The sequence below is a fragment of the Girardinichthys multiradiatus genome, chromosome 2 (assembly GCF_021462225.1).
Source record: "Girardinichthys multiradiatus isolate DD_20200921_A chromosome 2, DD_fGirMul_XY1, whole genome shotgun sequence".
NCBI classification, from domain to species: Eukaryota; Metazoa; Chordata; class Actinopteri; order Cyprinodontiformes; family Goodeidae; genus Girardinichthys; species Girardinichthys multiradiatus.
This window is the reverse complement of record NC_061795.1, coordinates 16,524,843-16,546,701: the sequence shown is the minus strand read 5'-3', so window position 1 is coordinate 16,546,701 and position 21,859 is coordinate 16,524,843. Positions and strand designations below refer to the sequence as shown.

The 21,859-nt window shown below is 41.6% G+C and overlaps 1 protein-coding gene across 1 annotated transcript; it reads left to right on the top strand.

Moving 5' to 3' along the window:
* Nucleotides 1-11,982: 11,982 nt before the first annotated feature.
* On the top strand, nt 11,983-20,542 carry cfap73 (cilia and flagella associated protein 73). Its single transcript, XM_047385178.1, has 7 exons — nt 11,983-12,158; nt 12,245-12,371; nt 13,937-14,029; nt 15,648-15,839; nt 19,708-19,929; nt 20,011-20,169; nt 20,240-20,542. Exons 1-7 carry the CDS (start codon nt 12,121-12,123, stop codon nt 20,324-20,326), a joined length of 918 nt encoding a protein of 305 aa, XP_047241134.1. The 5' UTR covers nt 11,983-12,120; the 3' UTR covers nt 20,327-20,542.
* The last annotated feature ends 1,317 nt before the right edge of the window (nt 20,543-21,859 follow it).

The following is a 21,859-nucleotide window of genomic DNA, read 5'->3' as shown; positions in this document are numbered from 1 at the left end:
TACTGAACTCTGGACCATAAAACTGCACGAAACCACATCTGTGACACTTTATTTCCTTATTACTGCTGCATGATGTGTACTTTTTTTTGTACGCCATTAGTGTTTTTGTTTTTATCGTGATTTGAACGGTTCTTCTTATCCAAAGCATTTTATCGCATTGTTTACTGCGTGTTAACCTGCATATGACAAATAAACCATATCAATGACATATCAGTGTTTGTTTTATGAGCAGTTTATCATCTGTGCTGTTGAAAGAAATACATTTCCCCATGTCCCCTCACGGGCTTCCGTACCTTACCTCTTAAATCTTTAGTGCACATGCAGCAATTTTGTTGGTCAGATGAGACTTGACACATGATGGTACTTTTGGTTTGATGAATGAAGAGATGCAGGGTTGATTTAATCCAGAATCTGTTTTACTAGTGTCCCTGAATCACTGGTGAACTTGATTACAACTAAACACGTTTACAAGCAGCAGACTGCGTGTAAAAACCGCTACATTCAACTCTCCTGAAGTTCGGTAATATTTGCGACTTTCCTGTGAGCTCTATGAGTTTAATAGATAAGTCCTTACTTCTGACTTTACGTTACAAATCCAATTTTACCACGTCCAGTTCTCCACCTGCGTTTGTTCCCTCCATTCTGAACGCAGGTGGAAAACATCGATCAGAAGCACTGTTGGCTTGTGGGTCGTGTAGTTCGTTTGACTCGCATTATAGTATAGGCTTCCTGGAAAAAAAAACTACACAATGGCGGCGTCGATCCAAGTTTTTTTTTTCTTAAAGTTTATAACAAAGTCTCAGTTTTACATTTCCAAAGACAATTGATCCTAGTTTATTTTCCCTCCTATTGGTTAGCTCCTGCTCCCGTCTGCTCCCGTTCATTTTTTATCCTGTACCGTCCCAATCACGTGATCTTTACTGATGCTGTCTCCCATCCCGCGGGTTTCCCGTGGGAATCCCGTGACCCGTGGGACTCCCGAAAAAATGTCAGCCTCTACTGTGTACGTGCCCAAAACAAAGTAAGTCATCATGTCAGGCAGCAGGTTCTCAATTTCATGATTATTCATGTCTGATTAGATTAATAATAATCCACCAGCACACGCCTCTTTGAATCAATCTCTAAAATAGAGTCATAACAGCGTAGAGGATCAGCGAGGTGGTATGAGGCAACGGGTTTCTGAAATGCATTTCCAGTCTTAAATTCCCACTGGAAACTGGAGATAGAGCATCTGTGTCCTCACCCGGGTAAAGATTAAATGCGAATAGAGAGTATCCTTGATTAAATTCCTGACATGTTATACTCAGCGGAAGATCTTTTAGATGTCGTCCTGTAGCCATAAACAAGTTGTAATACTCTCTCACTGAATTATCTTGGTTAAAATTGGGCTGGAAGGCCTTAACTGGAATTTGTCTGCCATCCTTACACAAAGCTAAATATTCCATATCAAAATGATTAAAGTCAAATGGATTGAGATCGCGTGTTCCTGTAAAAGCGTCATGATCCAGTAATGCAATCACCACATACTTGGGGAAGATGCCTAAGAAAAGATTCTCTTGGTTGCATACCCTTGAATTTTCAGGGATGGAATATGTTTTTACATTCACACGTGAAAGTGGATACAGAGCATTTGCTTTCATTAAAGCTGAAGCGTGACCCAGTCGTACAGCTGGAGGGATGGTAACTTTTTTGATGAAAAGAGAGGCTCCTAATATCCTAAGTTTATAAGTGGAGTCTCTTGCTGCCATGAGACAAAAGGCATCGTTGGCTCTTGTAAGTTTAATTTTAAGGTCAACAGAGTTTAAAAGAAGTCTCTCACAGAAAAATATGTCTGCATGCAGGGGGCCTAGGAGATGCACCTCCCTAGAATTTGCCGTAAAGCCTGCTCTGCTGTTAAGACCTTGGTTAGGGCCGCTAGTTATAACAATAGAGTTCAGAGCCCCGGCTGTGTCTTTATAAAAAAGACCAGAACTAAACTGGCTTTTAAAGAATCCTCAGAAAAGTTTAACAATGTCTCAATAATGGCTCTATATGGATTTTTTTCCCATCTGCCACCAGCCTGGTCAACAAAGCCCGGAAACCACCCTGACACTCTCCCTTTCACCCACACCCCCTCTTTTTTTGCTGACAGGACACCCGTAACTTGTAACTCTATGCGTTACATTAACGCTCAGCTTGGACTCCTGCTTTACTTGCACTGCCATACTTGCACAATGATCACCTGCACTGTTGTATTGCTCTTGCATCTTATACTGCTCTATATTTACTCTCACTCACTTAAAACTGTGCACATATATTTATATTATATTGTAGATATGTTTATACTGTTTAATTTGTACTGTATTGCACCGACTACGCCAAAACAAATTCCTTGTATGTCCAAAAACGTACTTGGCAATAAAGCTTTTCTGATTCTGATTCTGATTCTGATTCTGATGTGTAGCGCTGGATTGTGAAATCAATCGATCTCCGAGACTGACATCACACTGACTGAAGATGGTGTTTAACGGGTAGTTGATGAGCCCTACAGGTGCATCATCCGGCAGGTTTGTTCCATCCTCGTTAGTAATTTTCACTCTGAGATGCAACAGCGTATCGTTGAGATCCAGATACTTTTCTCCATCTCCTGGAATGAAAAACTCGATCGGGCCTCCATTGGTGATTACTGATAAAGGCTGGATCTCGGTGTAAATTTTATCTTCGATCGATAGCTGCGTCATCGGGGCAGAAAATAAGTCCAGCTCTGCCAGCGTGCACTCTGATGATTTGTTATGTAAAAGAGCCATTATTTAAATATATCAAAACTTGCGGAAGACTTCCTTCCTCTTCGTTTGTCAGCTGCGACTGATCTCCTTTTTTGTGTTTGTCGTTGTTTTTTAACCATCCTTAAACGATCACCAGGGGGTCTTGTTCTGGGTCTTTTGGATAAAACCATAATTCCTGAACCTTCTTGACCTTCGGTGTGTGTAGAACCACTCATTTTACTCACGGCTCTACCGATGACATCCGAAGCGATATTTGATGCAGCTGTTTTAAGATGGGGTTTTGCAATAGCAAATCCTTTTTTAACCAGAGGGGATACGAAGCGGAATAATTTTGAAAATAATGATCCAATTCCGCGTCCGTACATTACCGGAGCCCCATAAAAACCTGGCAGATTACCGCCTGATTGACTTACACAGTCATTTACAAAGCGATTTGGATCACGTCTCAGACTTAGCTGTGCCATGTTCTCTCTTGCCTGCTTGATGCAGTGTTGAATGACCAGCGTAATATGAATGATAACCAATCAATCTTAGAGGTTATATACATATCTCTGGAATAGTTTATACAAATAAAATGTATCTCAGGCTACGTTGTGATATCACCGGTCTGAAGTGTAGTCTTATGACGGTCTTTCTGTAGACGAAATTTACAGGAACGTTTTGGTCCGATTTAATTTCTATATTGATATTTTCAATATGTCTTCTGGAGACTGGAAGGTAGTGGGCGGGGTTAAACGTCAGAGTAACCATATCACTGAAGTCACCTTGTACTTTGACGGCCCGCAGTAAAGGTGCAAAAGTGTCACCTACTATTTGTGGGCTGACCACGTCGCTGTAACAGTATAGGTGATAGAAACCAGCCTTTATATCCGCCGGAAAAGGAGCCAGTTTTGGTTCAGAAACATGAATCCATTCCCCTGGTTTCACGCCCATCATATAAGCCAGAGTGTTGAAGAAGCGTATTTCATACGGACCGCTTGCTTGAAATGCAAATCTCTTTTGAACTTTGCTGAATTTAATGCGGATACTCGAGTTCATTTTTTTGAAAAACAGTTCCATCTCTGTCTCGAGTTGAATAACGCTGTTATAGTAGCCACTTCTGATCCTTTGCGTATTGATCTCCACATCACCAACCTTCCTCCATTCAAAGTAGGCATCATAATCCGGTAAATTATGCCATGTATGAGGGTATGAAATTTCTGCTAATGCAACCATCCATTGGCCTTCTAAATCAATATGTTGAGCTAAATTTACACGGAAACTCGAACTGGTATTATTTTTAAACACTTCCATGCTAGCGTTAGAGGGAAGGGTAATGTAAAAGCCATCATCCTCTACCTGACGGTTCATGATGCTGTGTCAACTGTGAGGTTTAGTGCAAACCTTTTTTATACGTTTCGAAGTTCATCAAACCTGATCCAACTGTTGAATTTCTCAGGCCAGTTTTTCCAGCTTACAAAAACCTGTTTGACTCCTTTGACCGTACGTCAATTTAATATTTTTTCCACTTGATACATCTTGTCCTTAAATATTTTTACTTTTTGAAGTTCTCCATTCTCCATCCAAATCTTTGAGTTTGTATACAGGAGGAGATCGGGTTATCCGCTCATACACTGTAAACACTTCATCCGTACAACTCTGTTCGTATTTTTTGTCAAACATTCCACGGACCTTGGATATTCTGACAAGATCCCCTTGTTTAAACGTTGTCACTGAGTCCTTGCAATATCTGTTGGACTTGACATCATACAGATTCTGAAACACTTGAAAGGTATTTTCTGGGGTCACTTCAATAGGTCTCATTTTAATGCTGGAGTGGTAGGTATGGTTGTAGCTTCTAGCTAGGTTTTGCAGGACATCGACGTACCGCCGGGTGTTGTTAGCTGTAAAATATCTCCACATCCTTGTTTTTAATGTGCGGTTAAATCTCTCGACCACTGAAGCTTTTGCTTCACTCGCTGTCGCCGTGTTTCTCCATTAAAACCTTAAATTTCTTGTTAAAAAATTCTTTACCGGCATCTGTCTGAAGTTTTTTGGGGATCTGACTTTCTTTAAAAACTGATTCAAATGCCTTTACCACCTCAGCGGCTGTTTTCCTCTTCAAAACTCGTACATACGCCCTTTTTGAAAAGATGTCAATGACGGTTAATAAATAATTATAACCATTATTTTCCTTGGCCAGAGCTTGCATGTCACAGAGATCAGCCTGGAACTGTCTTAATGGTCTGGTGACAAAAACTCTGTTTCTCGGGAACTTTATTCTTGCAGGTTTATGGAGAGTATAGGTATCTTCTCCTGATAAAAAATCTTTAACTTTTTCAACCGCAACCTTCTTTCCCATTTCATCTTGCATAACCCTCCTCAGCCTATCTACACCCCCAAAACTTCCCGGATTTGAAGGGCTATAATATACTTTCTTCATCAGCCATCTTCCTGCCATCTCTGCCTTATGCTCACTCTGACGATTACTTGTTAAATAATGAGAAAAAAACACACCGGAGGGTAAATTTATCCCTTTTTTTAAATTTTTGTATTTAATAGTAAAAAGAAAAAAAATCAGATAAAATGCAGATTAATTCAGATTAATTCAAACACTACTAGCTTTTAAACAACACTTTTGGGAAAGGTTAATATGTTCCCACTTTAAATGTATTTAATAGTAAAAAGAAGAAAAAAAAGAAGAAAAATCAGTCAGTCATCAGTCATTTTCTACCGCTTATTCCATAGTGGGTAGTGGGTCGCCGGGGAGCTGGTGCCTATCTCCAGCAGTCTATGGGCGAGAGGCAGGGTACACCCTGGACAGGTCGCCAGTCCATCGCAGGGCAACACACAAACAACCATGCACACACTCATTCATACACCTAAGGGCAATTTAGAGTGACCAATTAACCTAACAGGCATGTCTTTGGACTGTGGGAGGAAGCCGGAGTACCCGGTGAGAACCCACACATGCACGGGGAGAACATGCAATGCAGAAAGACCCCCGGTCGGGAATCGAACCCAGGACCTTCTTGCTGCAAGGCAACAGTGCCACCAAAGAAAAATCATATAATGCAAATTAATTAAAGTACTGGAATACTAAAAATGATACAACAAGTCATCAAACATGTGAGATCAGTTTGTCAGTCCGTAGCACTCTGAAACAGACTTAAGTTGTTTGAGGTGTTTCTCTTCAACCATGCGATCATAAACGTGCGCTATTGCACTGTGGATGCCTTGTACCGATTTCAGTTCATATAAAACTGTCTCTGTCTTCACTCTGAAATCATCCGCTTGTATGCGTCGAAGTACCAGAAGATTCTGAATAGCAGGAACGAGTTTGGGGGTTACGAGTCGTCGTACAATACGTTGAAAGTTGACTTGGTAATAATCCTCCCCCAATACCTCCAGGCATTGGTGCTGACGCTGGCTTGGGTGGTTTGTTATGCACCCATAGCAGGTTTCTCTGAGATAGTTCAAAGAGGTTATGTTGAATAAATGAAGTATTGCTGTTTTCAACGTATTGATGAGGGTGGTTGAGAACCAACCGTCAATTTCGTCCCCCTGATTACTCTCATCCTCCGCTGAAGGCTGAGGGTCCTCCATCAGTTCCAGGGTTTGTGTAGGGGCTTCGGTAGAGGGTGAGTAGCTGGTAGCTGCCTCATCCTCCACGACCACCTTCATGTCTTCAGGCGGGACATTAGCGTCTACAGACTCAGCCATGAATAGCGGCGATGGTGAGTAGAGGTCTGGAGAAAGCGGTTGATACATTTTCATGTTGTATCCTGTAGGTGATTGTTGTAAATATGAACCAGAGAATATTATGTAATATTTAATATTAATATTTTAATATTAATATTTTAATATTTTATCAAATAATATTTCGGTCTGTTAAGGATTGTCCTGTGAATACCAGCCCCATTAAGGTGATGGTATGGTCTCTGGGAGGTTCATACTGTTTTTGCAAAACAGTCAAAGCATTAATAGTGGCAGTGGCTTCATCTCTGTAAACGTAGTACTCTTCTCTAAGAGCCTGGCAGAGAGCTGGATAACTGTCACTAATTTCTGGAGGAAGAGTTTTTATGAACACATGAACACTGTTAGCTGTTGTTTTCCAAATAAGCCTCAACTTCTCACGATCAGAAGGAAAACGTAAGTCAAGAAGACAATGTTCAACCTCAAACAGGTAAGCATCAATATTTGACTCCTGGCTACCTGGATCAAAAACTTCTGTCTTTAGCAAGGAATTCAAGCTGTTTGAAACGGACACCATGCTCCCAAGGTGGACCACATCCATCTGAGAAGTCATGCTGGTTAAGTTCATGAAATGGTGGAAGATCCTGACCTAACCTCTGGGGAAGGAGACAAGTCTTCTCATGCTTTAAATGAGAGCTTTCTAATGAATGGACTTGTGCAAGTGGTGGTCGGTCAGGTTGGATTGAGTCACCTGAGAACCATGTGCTTCTCTCCTGGTCCGTAGGGGTCGACACAGAGTCAGAAAGGAGAGGGGTGCCGATCAGGCTGGAGGGGTGCTCCTCCCACTGAATCGGGCCACTTGTGCACGCTGAGTCCGGCACTTGGTCATCTTGGTGGTTGTTCACTGCCATGGAATTTGGCAGGAAACCACTGGAGACCATCTGACTTCCAACATTTCTGTTAAGGTCTGTGGAAGTAAGTTGGACACTTTGGCTAAATTTAGGAAGGGGAGACTCTGACCTAGGTGCTGGATGTCTGCTGTCTGGGTCTGACCCTGCTGTGGCTGCTGCAGCTGCTGTGAGTGAAAATGTAAATCAGGTACCTGAGAGGTGGGGGTTTGTTCCCCCCTTTGGGATGAAGCTTTCTTGAGCTCATCTGCCTTCAGGTCCACTAACTTTGCTTCAGCTTTCTTGGTCCTCTCCTCAGCTTTTGAGAGCTCAAGCTTTGCAGCATTCTCTCTTTGAAGAGTCATCTGATGGTCAGCCTGTAACTGAGAATATCTTTTAGCTTCCAGTTGTGATTTCTGCTGATACAACAAGGTAAGCTGACAAAGAACATCGGAAATCAGAGCATTTTTTTACGTAAAATGTCAGAAGAAGCAGGATTTAAATTATTTTTTGTCACATTTGTTTTCCAAAGAAAACACACAACATGCTATTCCATGGTTTTCATCAGTAAAATATAAATTAGTCCACAATACAATAAAAATTAATAAGTCTCTGACTAAATTATGGATTGATCTGTGCTCAATGAGATCCTCAAAGCTTGGGAGGTTTGTTTTTTTGTTTTTTTTTAATTCACCCTGGTGGATCTGGTTTAAACTTTTCCATAATGTTTCTGCTGACATTTCTGTTGTAGTCTTTGATCTTCATGGTTTGTTCTCCTATCTTCTCTAGCTATGAGCATTGTCTTCAGTTTGCATCTGAGGGACCAGAGGACACAAATAGCTCTATACTGTTCTCTGGAATAACAAATGCAGTAAAAATATTCCGCCCCAACTCAAAGCCTAAATGTGCCCAAAAATAAAACGACAAATGTTTACATGAACTTAGAGTTTTCAAAATACATCTAATTTAAAAAATCACCTTAACGTGGTAATCTTAACATTTTTATTTGTAAAAAAATGTCTAAACCATCCATATATATCTCTTCTTTTTTACTGCATGATTTTGTGCCACTTTGTCTTGGTCTGTTACATAAAAACCTAATAAAACATTTGAGTTTATGTTTGTACCATGACCAGATGTAAAAGATTTTAAAGGGGAATGAATACTTTTGCAATGGTAAATGGACTGAACTTATAAAGCGCTTTGCCAGTCATGCAGACCACTCAAAGCGCTTTACACTAGAGCCACATTCACCCACAGTCGCAGTGTTCTGTACATGGCATTGATTTGTCTTAATACAGTGAAGAACCTGAAAAATCAGCAAAGCTTATTCTTAAATGACTCAGATTATACGATACAAACAAAATCCTTCCTTATTCTTAGCAATCTTTCGAAAACCCCAATGGAACAATTGATTCACATAGAGGCGCAGAAAAACTTAGATAGTTTCTGACTTGTTTCCACTCTTCCTAAAACTCAACTGCAAAAGACCCATGCTTGCTTTGCCAACCTCTGTAAATAATAATAATAACTCAGGTTGTGTTTGACAGATTAACTAGTCTTTCATAGAACATACAGCAGGAAAAGTTGCAGGATGTCTGCTATGAAACTGCCAATAGACAACAGGTTTCATCAAAAACAAATTTTCTGTTTCATGGCTGAACTTCAGGGTTTTCTATGATCGTTGCCCCATCCTCAGAAAGTCAGAGATGAGGGCAAGTTTTAATTTTTGAATGTATTATTTAGTTTTATTGGTGAACTTTCCAGAATACATTTAAATAATTATTTATGACAAAGAACTAGTGTTTTTCTTAAACTGGAAAATACAATAACCATGTTTTCTCTATAATTAGAAATTGAAAATGTTAAGAAGTTGTTAAGAGAAAGCAGTGAACTATTTGCATTTAAAAGATTTACGCTACCATTCTTTGTGAAAGTATTCACACTCCTAAAACCTGTTTATATTTTGTCACATAACAACTAATAACTTATGTGTATTCAATACATTTTACACAACAGATATTTTTGGGGTAAGTCTACCAGATGTGCACATCCAGAAACAAATGTTTTTGCGCATTCTTCTTTGCAAAATATCTTAAGCTCAGTCAGACGTGATGGAGAGCATCTGTGAAAATGAATATTCAGTTTTTGCAACAGATTTTCAGTTAGATTTCTGGACTTTAACTAGGCCATTTTGGCATATGTTTTGATCTAAACTCTTCCATTGCAGCTCTGGCAGCATGTATAGGGTCTTGTTCTGTTGACACAGGCTTTAGTTAAAAAATAGTTTTCCTTTTGTCTCCCCTCCTGAACTTTGGGTTGCTGCTGCTCCTCCAGAGTTATCATGGGCCTTCAGGTTGCTCTTCTAGTCAATGCTTTCATGCCATGACCTGGTAGGTTTATAGATGTTCAAAAGTTGAATCCCTAACCTGTCTGGTGTGGTTCTAGCTCTTCATGATGCTGATTTTGTTCACTATTGTTCTCCAACAAAGATGTTGATGTTGACTCTTGTCTAATGGTGCTAAGGAGATTAATTGCCTGATGAGGTACGTAGACCTGCAAAATTTTTGAACTAGGTACTAACATTTGTGATCCAGAGAGAGCTACAGAAAACTAACATGTCTCCTGACCTTCAGGAGATGCTTGCCATACAGAAGATAAATTTCAGTTTTATTCACCTATGTAAGTACTTCAAAGTGCATATGGTCACATAAGATCAAGTATTACATGTACAATAGACTAGTGCCAAGATTGGTGGTTCTTCTGTGTATATACAGAAAGACAGACAGATATTTTATTTGTTTGTTTCTGTGGAAATTATTTCTAGTTCTCTCAATGCAATGTTTGTTGTTAATGACTGTGCTAACTGGATGGAATTCCTAAGCCAGCTTGTCACCATGCTCCAGTTCTCAATCATATTATATTTCATGTAGTATTGTATTGTAGTATTGTATCCCTATTCATTGTGTGAATAACTACTGTCCCACTAGCTGCGTCTAATGCCCAGAGTAAATCAGCTAACCTACATTAGTAATTCTGTGTACTCCTTATGCTAGAGCATTTTCAACTGAATAATTTAGTTGGTTCTTAGTGTAACAAAAACTGTAATAAGCTTTAGTCAGAGATTTTAGGGTTTATATTTACTTGCATTTTAGGAGATCCATCCGTTCATCCATCCATCCATCCATCCATCCATTTTTGCATCTATTTGTCTATGCATCTATCCACCAATTCATTCATCTGTTTTTCCTTCCTTGTAGGTTACATTTGAGCCTGACCTCTGTAAAATGATTTCATTCTGAATTTTTGAATGATGGTCTGAAAAGAACTGGGAACTCTAAAAATATAAACAGAGCATATTGTTTCTACTCTTCCTAGTGAACATTAATATTGGATCATTATGAAAGTGTGTAGGTGGTTCATGGTTTCAGCCAAGTGTGCTCTGTATTTTATTTTACTCACAACCTTTTTTACGACAGAGTATAACAGATCAAATATGTGAAATTCAGAAATTCCTGAGTTTTTGGGGAAAATTTACTCCTCCATGTCCACATTGTCGTTCAACAATGACCCTAAAACTCTGTCTTTTTCCCCCAAAAGCTCAATCCCCTAGAAATGGCACTCTCAGGCTTCCTTATAAGGACTGTTTTTCTTCAAAGCGGACGCCGGTGTTGTGCGAAATTCTGTTCCCCTGAAATATTCTGTTCCCGTGTCGGGAGCGCGCACTGCAGCCAGAGAGGCGGATCCGACCGTCTTCACAGCTCTTCTGATCGATTTGTCGGTAAAACGACGAAACGTATTCATGTCAATGTTGTTACTTAATTTTTAATCAACAGCTCCTAGAAAAAATAAATAAATACAAATTGAACCTGGTCTTGTGAGGTTGTTTTTGCACAGTTTCGTGTTGTTTCGCCGAAAGAATCCATGTCTTTTCCAACTTGTTGTCATTTTCACTTTAACCTGACGGACATCAGTCAGCCACCAACATGTTTATTTCTACTTTTTTATTACTGACATAAAACAATGGATGCTCACTCTGTTGACTTCCTGAATAGATGAGAATGTAGCTTATTTTTCTGGTAAATCGCGTTCTAATGTAAAATATGACAAAATACTGGATTTATAAAAGACATTTTACTGTTTTGATAATGGTACTGTCTGATGTTGTTTTGTTTAAAATAATCCGCTCTAGTATTATTTAAGTACTTTATATATTCCTATATTAAACATACTGTCCCTTTCATGTATGAGAACATATTTTCTCTCTTTTAAAAAGAGGGGAAAATATTTATAGGAACATCATAGGGGAACACAGTATTCCAGCCTGACGCTCACACCTCGTAATGTTTTGTTGCCCCATGGGACAGGGATTAACCAATCACCTTATATTTTGGGTGGGTCATTCCTCACATCATACACAACTATTCTTGTGAATGTGGACACATTTACTCTTTATTTGACAGAATTACATGGGGAAACAGTATATTTCAGACAGCTAAAATAATCAGTTCCCCCTCTATAACATGGGAACAAATTCTTTTTTCAACAAGTCCTTCACTGTGTTTATTCCTCTCATCATGGACAACAACTCCTGTGAATTTGGAAACATTTGCTCTTTATATGCCAGAGTTATAGAGGGGGAACTGATTATTTCAGCTGTCTGAAAAGCGACATGTTACCATAGAAACGACGAAAAGAAACACGGGAGCTTGCTGTCGCAGTGAAACACATTTAAAAAACATTAGGAGGAAGAGAAAAACTTTAAGATTATCATCCACCCAGACAGCAAAGGCATGTTTTCCAAAACGAGCTGCGAGCGGCCACTTTGTCCGTGAGTCTCCCACTTTAGGCGCGTTTGTGTTCAGCCGAACCCAGTCTGGTCCATGCTGGATAACATGTTTGTTCTGTGTCTGTTAGCGGTAACAGGAAACCGACTGTCGGAGACTCGATGTCAGGAAGAGACCTTTTATCGGCGCAGATTGAACTGAGGCAGAAGGAGAGAGAGGTGGAGCAGCTGAGGAAGAAGTTCCAGGAGAAGAAACAGGTTTGGGATCAGTTTGTCCAGCGGTTCTGGTCCAACTGATGGAGACACTGTTCTGACGCTGAGATTGATTCTGCAGCATTTAACCAGCTCTGGTTCGAAATACTGGATTATTGTACACTAATTACAGATTTGATAAAACACAAATTCGGGAAATCTCAGAAAAGGGTACCTGTATGTATTTTGTCTGGTTGTGTCTTCACCATCTTATATGTCCACACTGAAAACACAGAGAGAAGTAAAAAATTGTATATAATTAAAGATTTGATTCAGCCCAAACCTCAAATTTCGTAAAGCATAGTTTTTGATTTTGTTAAACCTTTATTCAATTTGTGAAGACCATTTTGCAGTTTTTTCTTCTTCTGGCATGGATTTATTTTGGACCACAGTATCATGTAGATTATATTAAACATGAACACAACCATGAAACACTAAAGACCGATTAGAGAAAATAACATCTGTGATTTGCTCAAACCTTTGATCCATTTTTAAAGCAGAATAAAAGCAATTAAAAGTTTTTATTTAATTTAGTTTTTTCGTCTTAGACCACCTTAGTATGGATCCACAATCTGCAAAAGAGTATTTGGGCTGTAGTTCATGTCCGTGACTTATTTACATTAATCTCTTAATTCTTTTGGTTTAGTGATGACAAGCATTAGGTTTAGATTTACACTTTGGCTTAGATTTCTTAGCAACATACGTATAACAGAAAACCTTTTTTAAAGGTCTCACAGACTGATTGCTATAAGAAAGAGGTACATATGCTGAAACCATTGAAATAAAATGGCCTCACATGCAGAAAACTACTGCTAAGGATATTGCAGTTGAAGGAACTGTTTTCTCTGTGTTAAACTCGGAGTTTCAGCTGCAGAGAAGAAGCTTTCAGGATGCCCAAGAAAGTCCAGAGAGCACAGAAGTGTGTCGCCAGCAGTGCAGAGCTTGCTCTGCATTGCCAGTGTGTGCTTGTGCGTGCATATGTATGCTCAGTGAGGGGCATATGTTTGGATGAGATGAGCAGCAAAGGAGTCACTTCTGTCCAAGAAAACCATCAAGGACTGAAATTCTGCAGGAAGCAGATGGTTGGACAGCAGAAGACTGGTAAATCTTAGCTAACATCTGAAAAACGAGAGCCAGTCCTCAACAAGCATGCAGATATACAGAAGCAAACAAACTGATCAACTCCTAAACACTTGGGAGCATAAGATGGGTCACCATCACCAGTCAGGATTTGGTCCAAAAGTTGAAGTCCAGCATGTCTGAGAGAACTGCAGGTGTTAGAAGGACCAACAGTTATTGTATACATTCAATGTCTTAGAAACAGAAATGTTTTAATTGTTTCACAGTATGTCATAAAACCTAAAAAAAGGAAATATTTAATCCAGAAAAATACTGCTAAAACATTTGCACGTGAATCACCTTCCACTACTGACCATGTACAGTATTTCTTAATATCTAAAATCAGGATGTTTTATTATTAACATCATTATTATTTGCATGAGGTGCTAACAATCCATCTCCAAACTGTGCTTATGTAACCGAATATTTGTTTTTTGTTTGCTTTTTTGCAGTATTTGGTTTATTTACGTCAGCGTATGGAAGAGCTGCAAAAAAACGCAAAAGAAGCACGTGAGCAACGCTTCAAATTACAAATGTTTTTTAAGGTAACTTTATAAAAAAAAACATGATTATTAGGTTTGACATGCTGGAAATCGTATACAGTCATGTGACACAATAAGGACACTTTAATATTGAGTTCTATATTAAAGAATGTTTTCATATCAGTGTGTAATCTTAAGTTTTATTTATCTCTGGGATGGAGAGTGATTTAATAAAAGGTAGACAACAATAATTAACCTTGTTTTTACTAATGAAACAAAATATCTCAATAAAAGGTGTTTTCTAATTGGGAAAAACAATACCTTCTACCCCTTTAGTGTCAGTAACTTCAGCGAGAAACTTTGTGTAGAGATCCACCAGTCGCTGAGATCTGTTTGAGGAAAGTTTGCTCCACTCCTTTCTTTCATCTGTGAGATGTTTGATGGTGTCCCCGCATTGACAGACTGTTTCAAGTCACTCAACAGCCTCTGAATGAGATGAAGATCTGACTCTGTCCCTGACTTTCCTTTTCTTAACTCTAAGCCAGTCCTTGGTTGATTTACTGGTACGTTGGATCTGGATCCAGTTTCGCTTCACTTTTCCTTTTTCTTTTTGAATAAATGATGTTGGATTCTCCTAAAGGACCTTCTTATTAACAGTGCAATTCATGTTGGGGATCTGGTCAGGTCCTGCTGCAGCAAAGCATCCCCAAACTGTAACACGTCAAACTTTATGCTCCAGAGCTGATATAAATGGCTTGTACTTGCACTTGGATTCTTATAAGGTTCTTTTCCAGAAATTCTGGATTTGGTTTATATTAAGTCCTCTGTTCTGGTACCCAGATGACTTAATTTTAGACTAATATGATGGGAGATGAGTCTTGGTCTTTCTCTACGGTCTGTATGGCAAGCTTCAGTCTGGCCTTTCTGTTTTCCTAAAGCATTTAGGTTTCCTCCTCACAAACCACACACTTGTGCATTCTCTCTGATTGTGCAGGCGTGCACTTTTATATCATTAGCATCAAGAGCCTTCTGTAGGTCCCTTCAAGGCAGTTTAGGGTTTTGGAAGGTTTCGTTTAGCATCTTGCAGTCTGTTCTCAGGATGAACTTGCTTTGGTAAGCCAGACCTGGATGTGCTGGCAGTTGTATTGAACATCCTCCAGTTGTAGACTATTGTCTGAACAGTGGAATGCCTTATTTCAAATGCTTTAAGACCTCTTTAAACTCATTACCAGGCTCATAAGTTGCTACAACCTTCTTTCTGGAAACATCTGACAGCTCTTTCAATATCACTATGATGTTTAATCCCTCTACAACATTCAGGAGCAAACAAACTAAATGTCAGAAGTTGAAACAGAGTTAGCCTTCCTCAAAATGCTGAATAATCCCTGAAGGTGATTTTAGCCATTTTACGTGGGAATAAATGTGGGGGTGTCCCCACTTATGCCTGACCAAAAATAATTTTTATAAATTACATTTTAGAAAGATTTTTAAAAGGTCTTCTCTTCGGTTTTCTTTTGTAATATTACTTAAATTTCTCAGTATTGTTAATATTGATGCTATCTTCCCATGTATATGTCTCCTGTATGTCCAAACGTTAAAAAACACGCTAATCTCTTTACATGACTATCTATGGTTCTGGATCGGGGGAAACTCTGAAAGTAAATCCTTCATTCCGCTCCAGGATGAAGAAACAGAAGCTGACAGGGAGATGGCTGAGAAGGAGATGAAGGAGGCGCTGGAAAAGGAGATGGAAATACAGAAGCTGAAAGAGGAGTGTGTTCTGCTGAAGAAGAGGACACAGGAGGTGCAGCTTCAGACCCTCAAATATTCACAATACAAGGACTTCATGGAGCGTGTCCTCAAACTAACAAAGGTACTGCAGAGTGTTTTACATGCAGAAAAGCATTGCAAATAGTGCAGGAATGATCTGACATGTGGCAGCATTTTTTACTTTATGCACGTTTTTTATACAAGTTTGAACAAATACAATATGACACATCGTGATACAGGTTCAGTGAAACGGTACAAATGCAGGAAGAAAGCAAATTTCCCTCCCACCAAGGCCCAGAAAAAAGGCACCTAACATAACAACCTATGGACATTAAAGAATCTCAGATTTTCACCAGATTCTGCATATTACCAATGTTGTCTCTTTATCTGGTAAAACACAGCAGGAAGGCTGGCACCACAGACCATCACTGACTGCAGAAATTTTACACTGGACTTCAAGTAACATGGATTCTATGCCTCTCTACTCTGCCTCCAGACTCTGGGACCTTGATTTCCAAATGAAATGCAGAATTGACTTTCATATGAAAACAGGACTTTGCACCATTGAACAACAGTGCAGTTCCTTTTCTTAAAGGCCTTTTCTCTCCCCCAAATTCTTGAATTGATTTTGCTTGATAATCCTCTCAAGGCTGCGGTTCTTCCTGTTGCACCTTTTCCTATCACACTTCTTCCTTCCACTCAATTCTCTGTTAATATGCTTGGATACAAGGGTGGATACCAGACACCCCAAGAATCCAAAAAACAACCCAAGTAGGGTGGGTGGTGGGGGCCTCGCCAGGAGGGCCAGAAACAAAAACATCCCACACAGGGTGGGTGGTGGGGGCCTCGGTAGGAGAGCCAGAAACAAAAACCCAAAGTTCAGGCGGGCGTCCATGAGGCCGTCCCGAGCAGGCACAAAGTTCAGGCGGGCGTCCATGAGGCAGTCCCGAGCAGGCACAGAGTTCAGGCGGGCGACCTGGACCTGCAACACAAGAGTCCTGGGCGGTCTGCGGCGTAGGTGTAGAGGCTGGCAGCCAAGACGTGGAGGCTGACAGAGGCGTAGAGACCGTGGCGGCCGGCGACGGCATCGAGAACCTGCAGGTTGATCAGGAGGCCGGCCGAGCAGAGTAGAGGAACCTCGGAGCTTAGAGTCAGGTGTGGAGTCTCGCGTCCCATAGTCAGGCGTGGAGTCGGGTGCCTTAGGCAAAACGTCAGTCAGGCTCAGTGCAACAAAGTCAATCTGACCTGGAACACAGTCACTGGGCCCTGGAGCTATGGTCAGAGGTACACCCACGGACCCATCTGGCACAGGCATTAAAGGTGGTTCGTCCTCGAACCCCTCTCTGAACTCAGGAACTTGAACGGGAGGCGTTTCATCCTTGAACCCCTCACAGAACTCTGGAGGCTTGGAGCCAGGTGGTGCCCAGGAGTCAGGCTTCAGTTCCATGAACAACCCCAGATGAAACCTAGGAGGTGCTCAGGACCAGGATGTGGAGGCAGTCTGCCCACTGGCTCCTCCGAAACATGACCTGGCGAACACTCAGAGGCTGAAGCAGGGCCTACGGGACCCTCGGAAACCGATGCAGCGTCTGGGGGACCCTCGGAGGCCAGAACTAGGACAAGCTGCACCTTGAACCCCTCAGAGACAGGATCCAGCGGCGCTTCCTCCTCAAACCCCTCGTGTCTGGGTTCAGAGGCCAGAACGAGGACAAGCTGCTCCTTGAACCCCTCAGAAACAGGATCCGGCAGCGCTCCTCCTCGAACCCCTCGTCTCTGGGTGCAGAAGCCAGAATGAGGACCAGTTCCTTACTGAACCCCGGGAAGGCCTGCAGACTAGGAGCAGAAGTTGAGGTGTCGCCGAGACCCTCAATGGCGTGTGCAGGAGCTGAGGCGTCGCCGAGACCCTCAGTAGTGTGCGCAGGAGCTGAGGCGTTGCCCAGACCCTCAGTGGCGTGCGCAGAGGCTGAGGCGTCGCCCAGACCCTCAGTGGCGTGAGCAGAAGCTGAGGCGCCGCCGAGACCCTCGATGAATTGAGCCGAGGCGTCGCCGGGATCCCCGATGACTTCAGCCGGGGCGCCCCTCTTACGACGTCCTCTGCGGCGTGTGGAGGAGGTTGAGACAGACATGGGCTGTATAATGGCAGCATTCAGGAGACATGACGTAGGCTGAGCTGCAGCAGCGCTCTGAAGACCTGATGTGGGCTGCTCAGTATCAGCTCCCTGGAGACCTGGTGTGGACTGCTCAGCAGCAGCAGCAGCACTCTGGAGACATGATGTGGGCTGGACTGCAGCAGCGCTCTTGTGGCTTAGTGTGGGGGAAGGTGGACGACAGTAAAACTGCCTTACTGCCGTCTCATAATCCTCCTCCGTCTGTCTGATTCTCTCCCAAAGTTCAGGAATACAAGAGACAGGTCCTTCTGAAGCTCTTAATTTGACGAGCAAAAAACCTTAATTGCTCCCCCAGCTCCTCTGGTGTTGCCTCAGAATCTTGGGCTGGAGAGTGTGAAGAAGACTTGGACAGAGGTGCAGCGAGCCTGGCAGACAGTGCTGTGGCAGACGAAGACACGGGATTACTCGCTGCACCCTTCACGTCAGCGGTCAGGGAAACCACCGCTCCAGACATCACAGTGGCAGCCATGGGAGAGTCCTCCTTGCCGGCTGAAACATAGGAAGGTGCTCCACGCCGGCGTTTCTTGCAGCGGGAGGAGGCGAGGGCTTCCCTGCCGTATTAGGGCGCGCAACCAGGGAAAAAGGCCGAGAAGGACGCTGAACCACCTCACGCTCCATCTGCTCCAGCAGCAGTGGAGAGGGCAGAACCTCCAGATCGGCCGGCAGATGTTTCATCGCCTCCTCCATCTGCTGCTGAACCCATTGATCCCTGGCGCTCTCCTGAGTACTGTCCACGAGGTCCATGTTTGGCGGAAACATTAGTTAGGCTCAGTGCAACGGAGGAATCCAGAATGCAAACAAGACGGTAAAAAACTCACTACAGAAGAGGCAGGAACAAAACAGGCAGACGAGGCAAGCAAGACATGAGTATGATCCAGAAAAATTATAAACAGAAGCATGATTCAAAAATTGTGAGAAACATATTAGAAAAAAACAGAAACCAAACAACCCCAAATCATAACATTTTTCACGGTATTCAAATTTTCTGAGACACTGAATTTTGGGTTTTCTTAGCCTGTAAGCCATAACCATTAAAATTACAAGAAATAAAGGCTTGGAATATATCACTCTGGGTTATGATTCTATATAATATATGAGTTTCACTTTCTGAGATGACTGGCAAAAAATATTGCACTTTTACACAATATTCAATTTTTTTTAGATGTACCTGTATTCAATGAATAAGTGCAACATCCGTATGTGGCAGCATTTTTAAAAATGTCAGCTCTTGAATTATGACAGAGCAGAAAAGCTAAGGCGTTACCTCTTTAACTCTGGAAACTTGAAATCTGAAAACTTGACTCATTTTTCTTTTCATTTTCATCTGATTTATAACTCTTGCATTTGTGCAAAACAGTACCTCCCTCCAAGTTGACATCTGAAAAAGAAAACATGGCGGTGGATCAGTATTATCTGTTCTTTTTCTATACGCACCTAATCCATCAGGGTCGCGGGGGGGGGGCTGGTTGCCTGTCTCCAGTGGTCTGTGGGTGAGGGTGGGGTACATCCTGAACAGGTTGTATGAACCTATTACACAGAGTTCCCAACATCCATGCACACACACCCAGGAGGACATTTTATTTATTTAGTTATTTTTGGCCTGTGGAAGTCAGCCGGAGTACCCTGAGAGAATCCAAGCATTCATGGGGAGAACATGCAAAGGAACTTGACTGGGATCCAAACCAGGACCTTTTTGCTGAAAACCAAACTGTGCTGTCTGGATCCAGACCATACAGAAAGAAAACGTTAACCCTTAAATTCACAGCAAAGACGGTCAGGTTTCTGCAACTGTGTGTCTTGCAGTTCGAGGACGTGGATGCGTTTGCAGGTTATTTCGAGAGCCTCCTTCACATCCGGAACCAACTGTATGAGAGAGAGACTCAGGTGCAGGAACAAATGGAGCAGCAGAAGAAACACTTGCAGATCCTGAAGGACCAGCACAGCCTGCTGTGGCTGCATAAGAACAACCAGCTGTCACAGCTTAAGAAAGAGCTGGAAAGGGCCTGCTCTGAAGTTCTGATATGGGTATAGGAGCGCCTAAAAGTTCCTCATTAGAGCCAAGAAACAAAACATGTCCTGAAGCTCAGGTGTTGTCTGTTTCTACAGGAAAAGCAGTGGAACCAAATTCAGGAAACGGCTGCAAATAAAACGCTGGACCTGGGCAAGATTAAGATGGCGACCCTTAATCTGTACGAAACTACCGTTGGGGAGGTCAGCAGAGGAGAAGCTGTGCATATTAATGACACAGAAGCGCAGCTGGAGCACGTACGTACCCTCACGGAAGTAAAGCGGCTGATGTAAGAAAGATTTTGATTGATGTGTGTTTCTTCCTCAGATCAAGGACTTCATCCTGGACCATACAGACATTGTGAAACAGTATCAGACATATTTACAAAGAGAAGCCAAAGAAAACAAACATTAACCAACACAAAATATTTAGCACTAACATCTTTAAAGCCTGTTTGGATTCTTTATCTTATCTTATCCCTGTTTTATCTGTTTCTGTTGCCATAACACATAAATCTTGATGTAATTCCATAAATTGTATGGTTACTCAACTCAGGATTTGGGTTTCACCCCCCTATGTAAGGCTTGGACCGCCCTGAGAGAGGTAAAAATAAAGTCATGGGAAAACTAAGTATACCTTGTGATCCAACAGCTTGTACACCCACCTTCAGCCATGAAATCTGTCAGACGTGTTTTTCTGTCTGTCTTTATCTGTCTCTCACTTTTGTTTCAAACAAAAACAAAACATTTGTTTCTGATAGGAAATGAGAAAGGGGCAAATGTTGTGCAGAGACCGAGACAAGTCTCGCCAATCCTAACCTGGGTTAGTCAACAACTCGTGACATTGCACACATGTATCCATGTGCAGTCCATGTGGGCAGACACATTATCTGCCGTGGCCTTCTCTCTCTGTCAGATAAAGAAACAGTTTAACTGGAAGCATGTTTCAGATGATGAAGTGGACATCAGTCTGGCATGTCTTCCTTTTCACCTCCAGTCCCTCTTTATCCAGGCCTCCTCATGTCAAGCATCGTTCCAGATGAGCTGTCTGGAAGAGTCAGCAGCTTGTCTTCAGTGAAACAGGGTGCAGTTTAAGGGGCTTTTCATGCCCTTGCGTCCATGCTTCTTTTGCAGTGCCCACTTATGGCCGTTTATGTGATAACTGAGCAGTGATTGTGCCAAATGCACTGTAGGATAGAGGGCAACAGCATAACTCAATATGGTTAAAATGGACTGTTTAAGTGGGCTTTGGGGTCTTTTTTCCCCCAGCACTGAACGCCTGAGCCCACAGATAGATCTAATTTATTGTTATTGTTAGTCTGATGAGAGACATTAAACTCATTGGAAATATGTAACACATGACAAGACAGAAGGACCAAGGAGAGGTCAGAAAAAGGTGCAGAGTTGATCAAGAAATAGTTTAGCAGGAGGTAATGAAACCAAGAGAATTACCTGACCTGCTTTTTAAAAGACCTTGTGAGGGCCTGCCTTTGCTCAATCTAAGCTGGGTCACGATGAGGAAAGAATGTGTATTATACTTACAAATGTCTAAATCATATTTCTTAGCAGATGTTCCCTTTTTTTCCACTGAAAGAATATCGATACCAGGAAAGGGAGTCTTTCTCATTCATAGCTGCAATAAAAAACATTGATCCTGCCAAGTTTCTGCTATCATTCTCCAATCTACAGTATTAAGCAATGAATGACCATATATTATGTTTGCCTATGCCACAGTGTTTAGCAGTGAGCACATTATTTTTCCCTGCTAGCCAAGTTTTAATCTGTTTATCACACTTGACAAGATGTGGAAAGATATTAGAATGAGCTCTGCCTAATCCACTGTGAACATAATTAGATCACCCCCCCATATATATATATATATATATATATATATATATATATTCAACTTCAGTAATACTAAAGATTAAGTTAGCCAGTTTCATTATTT

What these genes read in the sequence shown, in the direction of transcription:
- cfap73 (XM_047385178.1), top strand. Translation starts at nt 12,121, where the DNA reads ATGTTTTCCAAAACGAGCTGCGAGCGGCCACTTTGTCC. An exon ending in AATTACAAATGTTTTTTAAG is followed by an intron (nt 14,030 to 15,647) that starts GTAACTTTATAA and finishes ATTCCGCTCCAG; the next exon opens with GATGAAGAAACAGAAGCTGA. An exon ending in CAGAAGCGCAGCTGGAGCAC is followed by an intron (nt 20,170 to 20,239) that starts GTACGTACCCTC and finishes TTTCTTCCTCAG; the next exon opens with ATCAAGGACTTCATCCTGGA.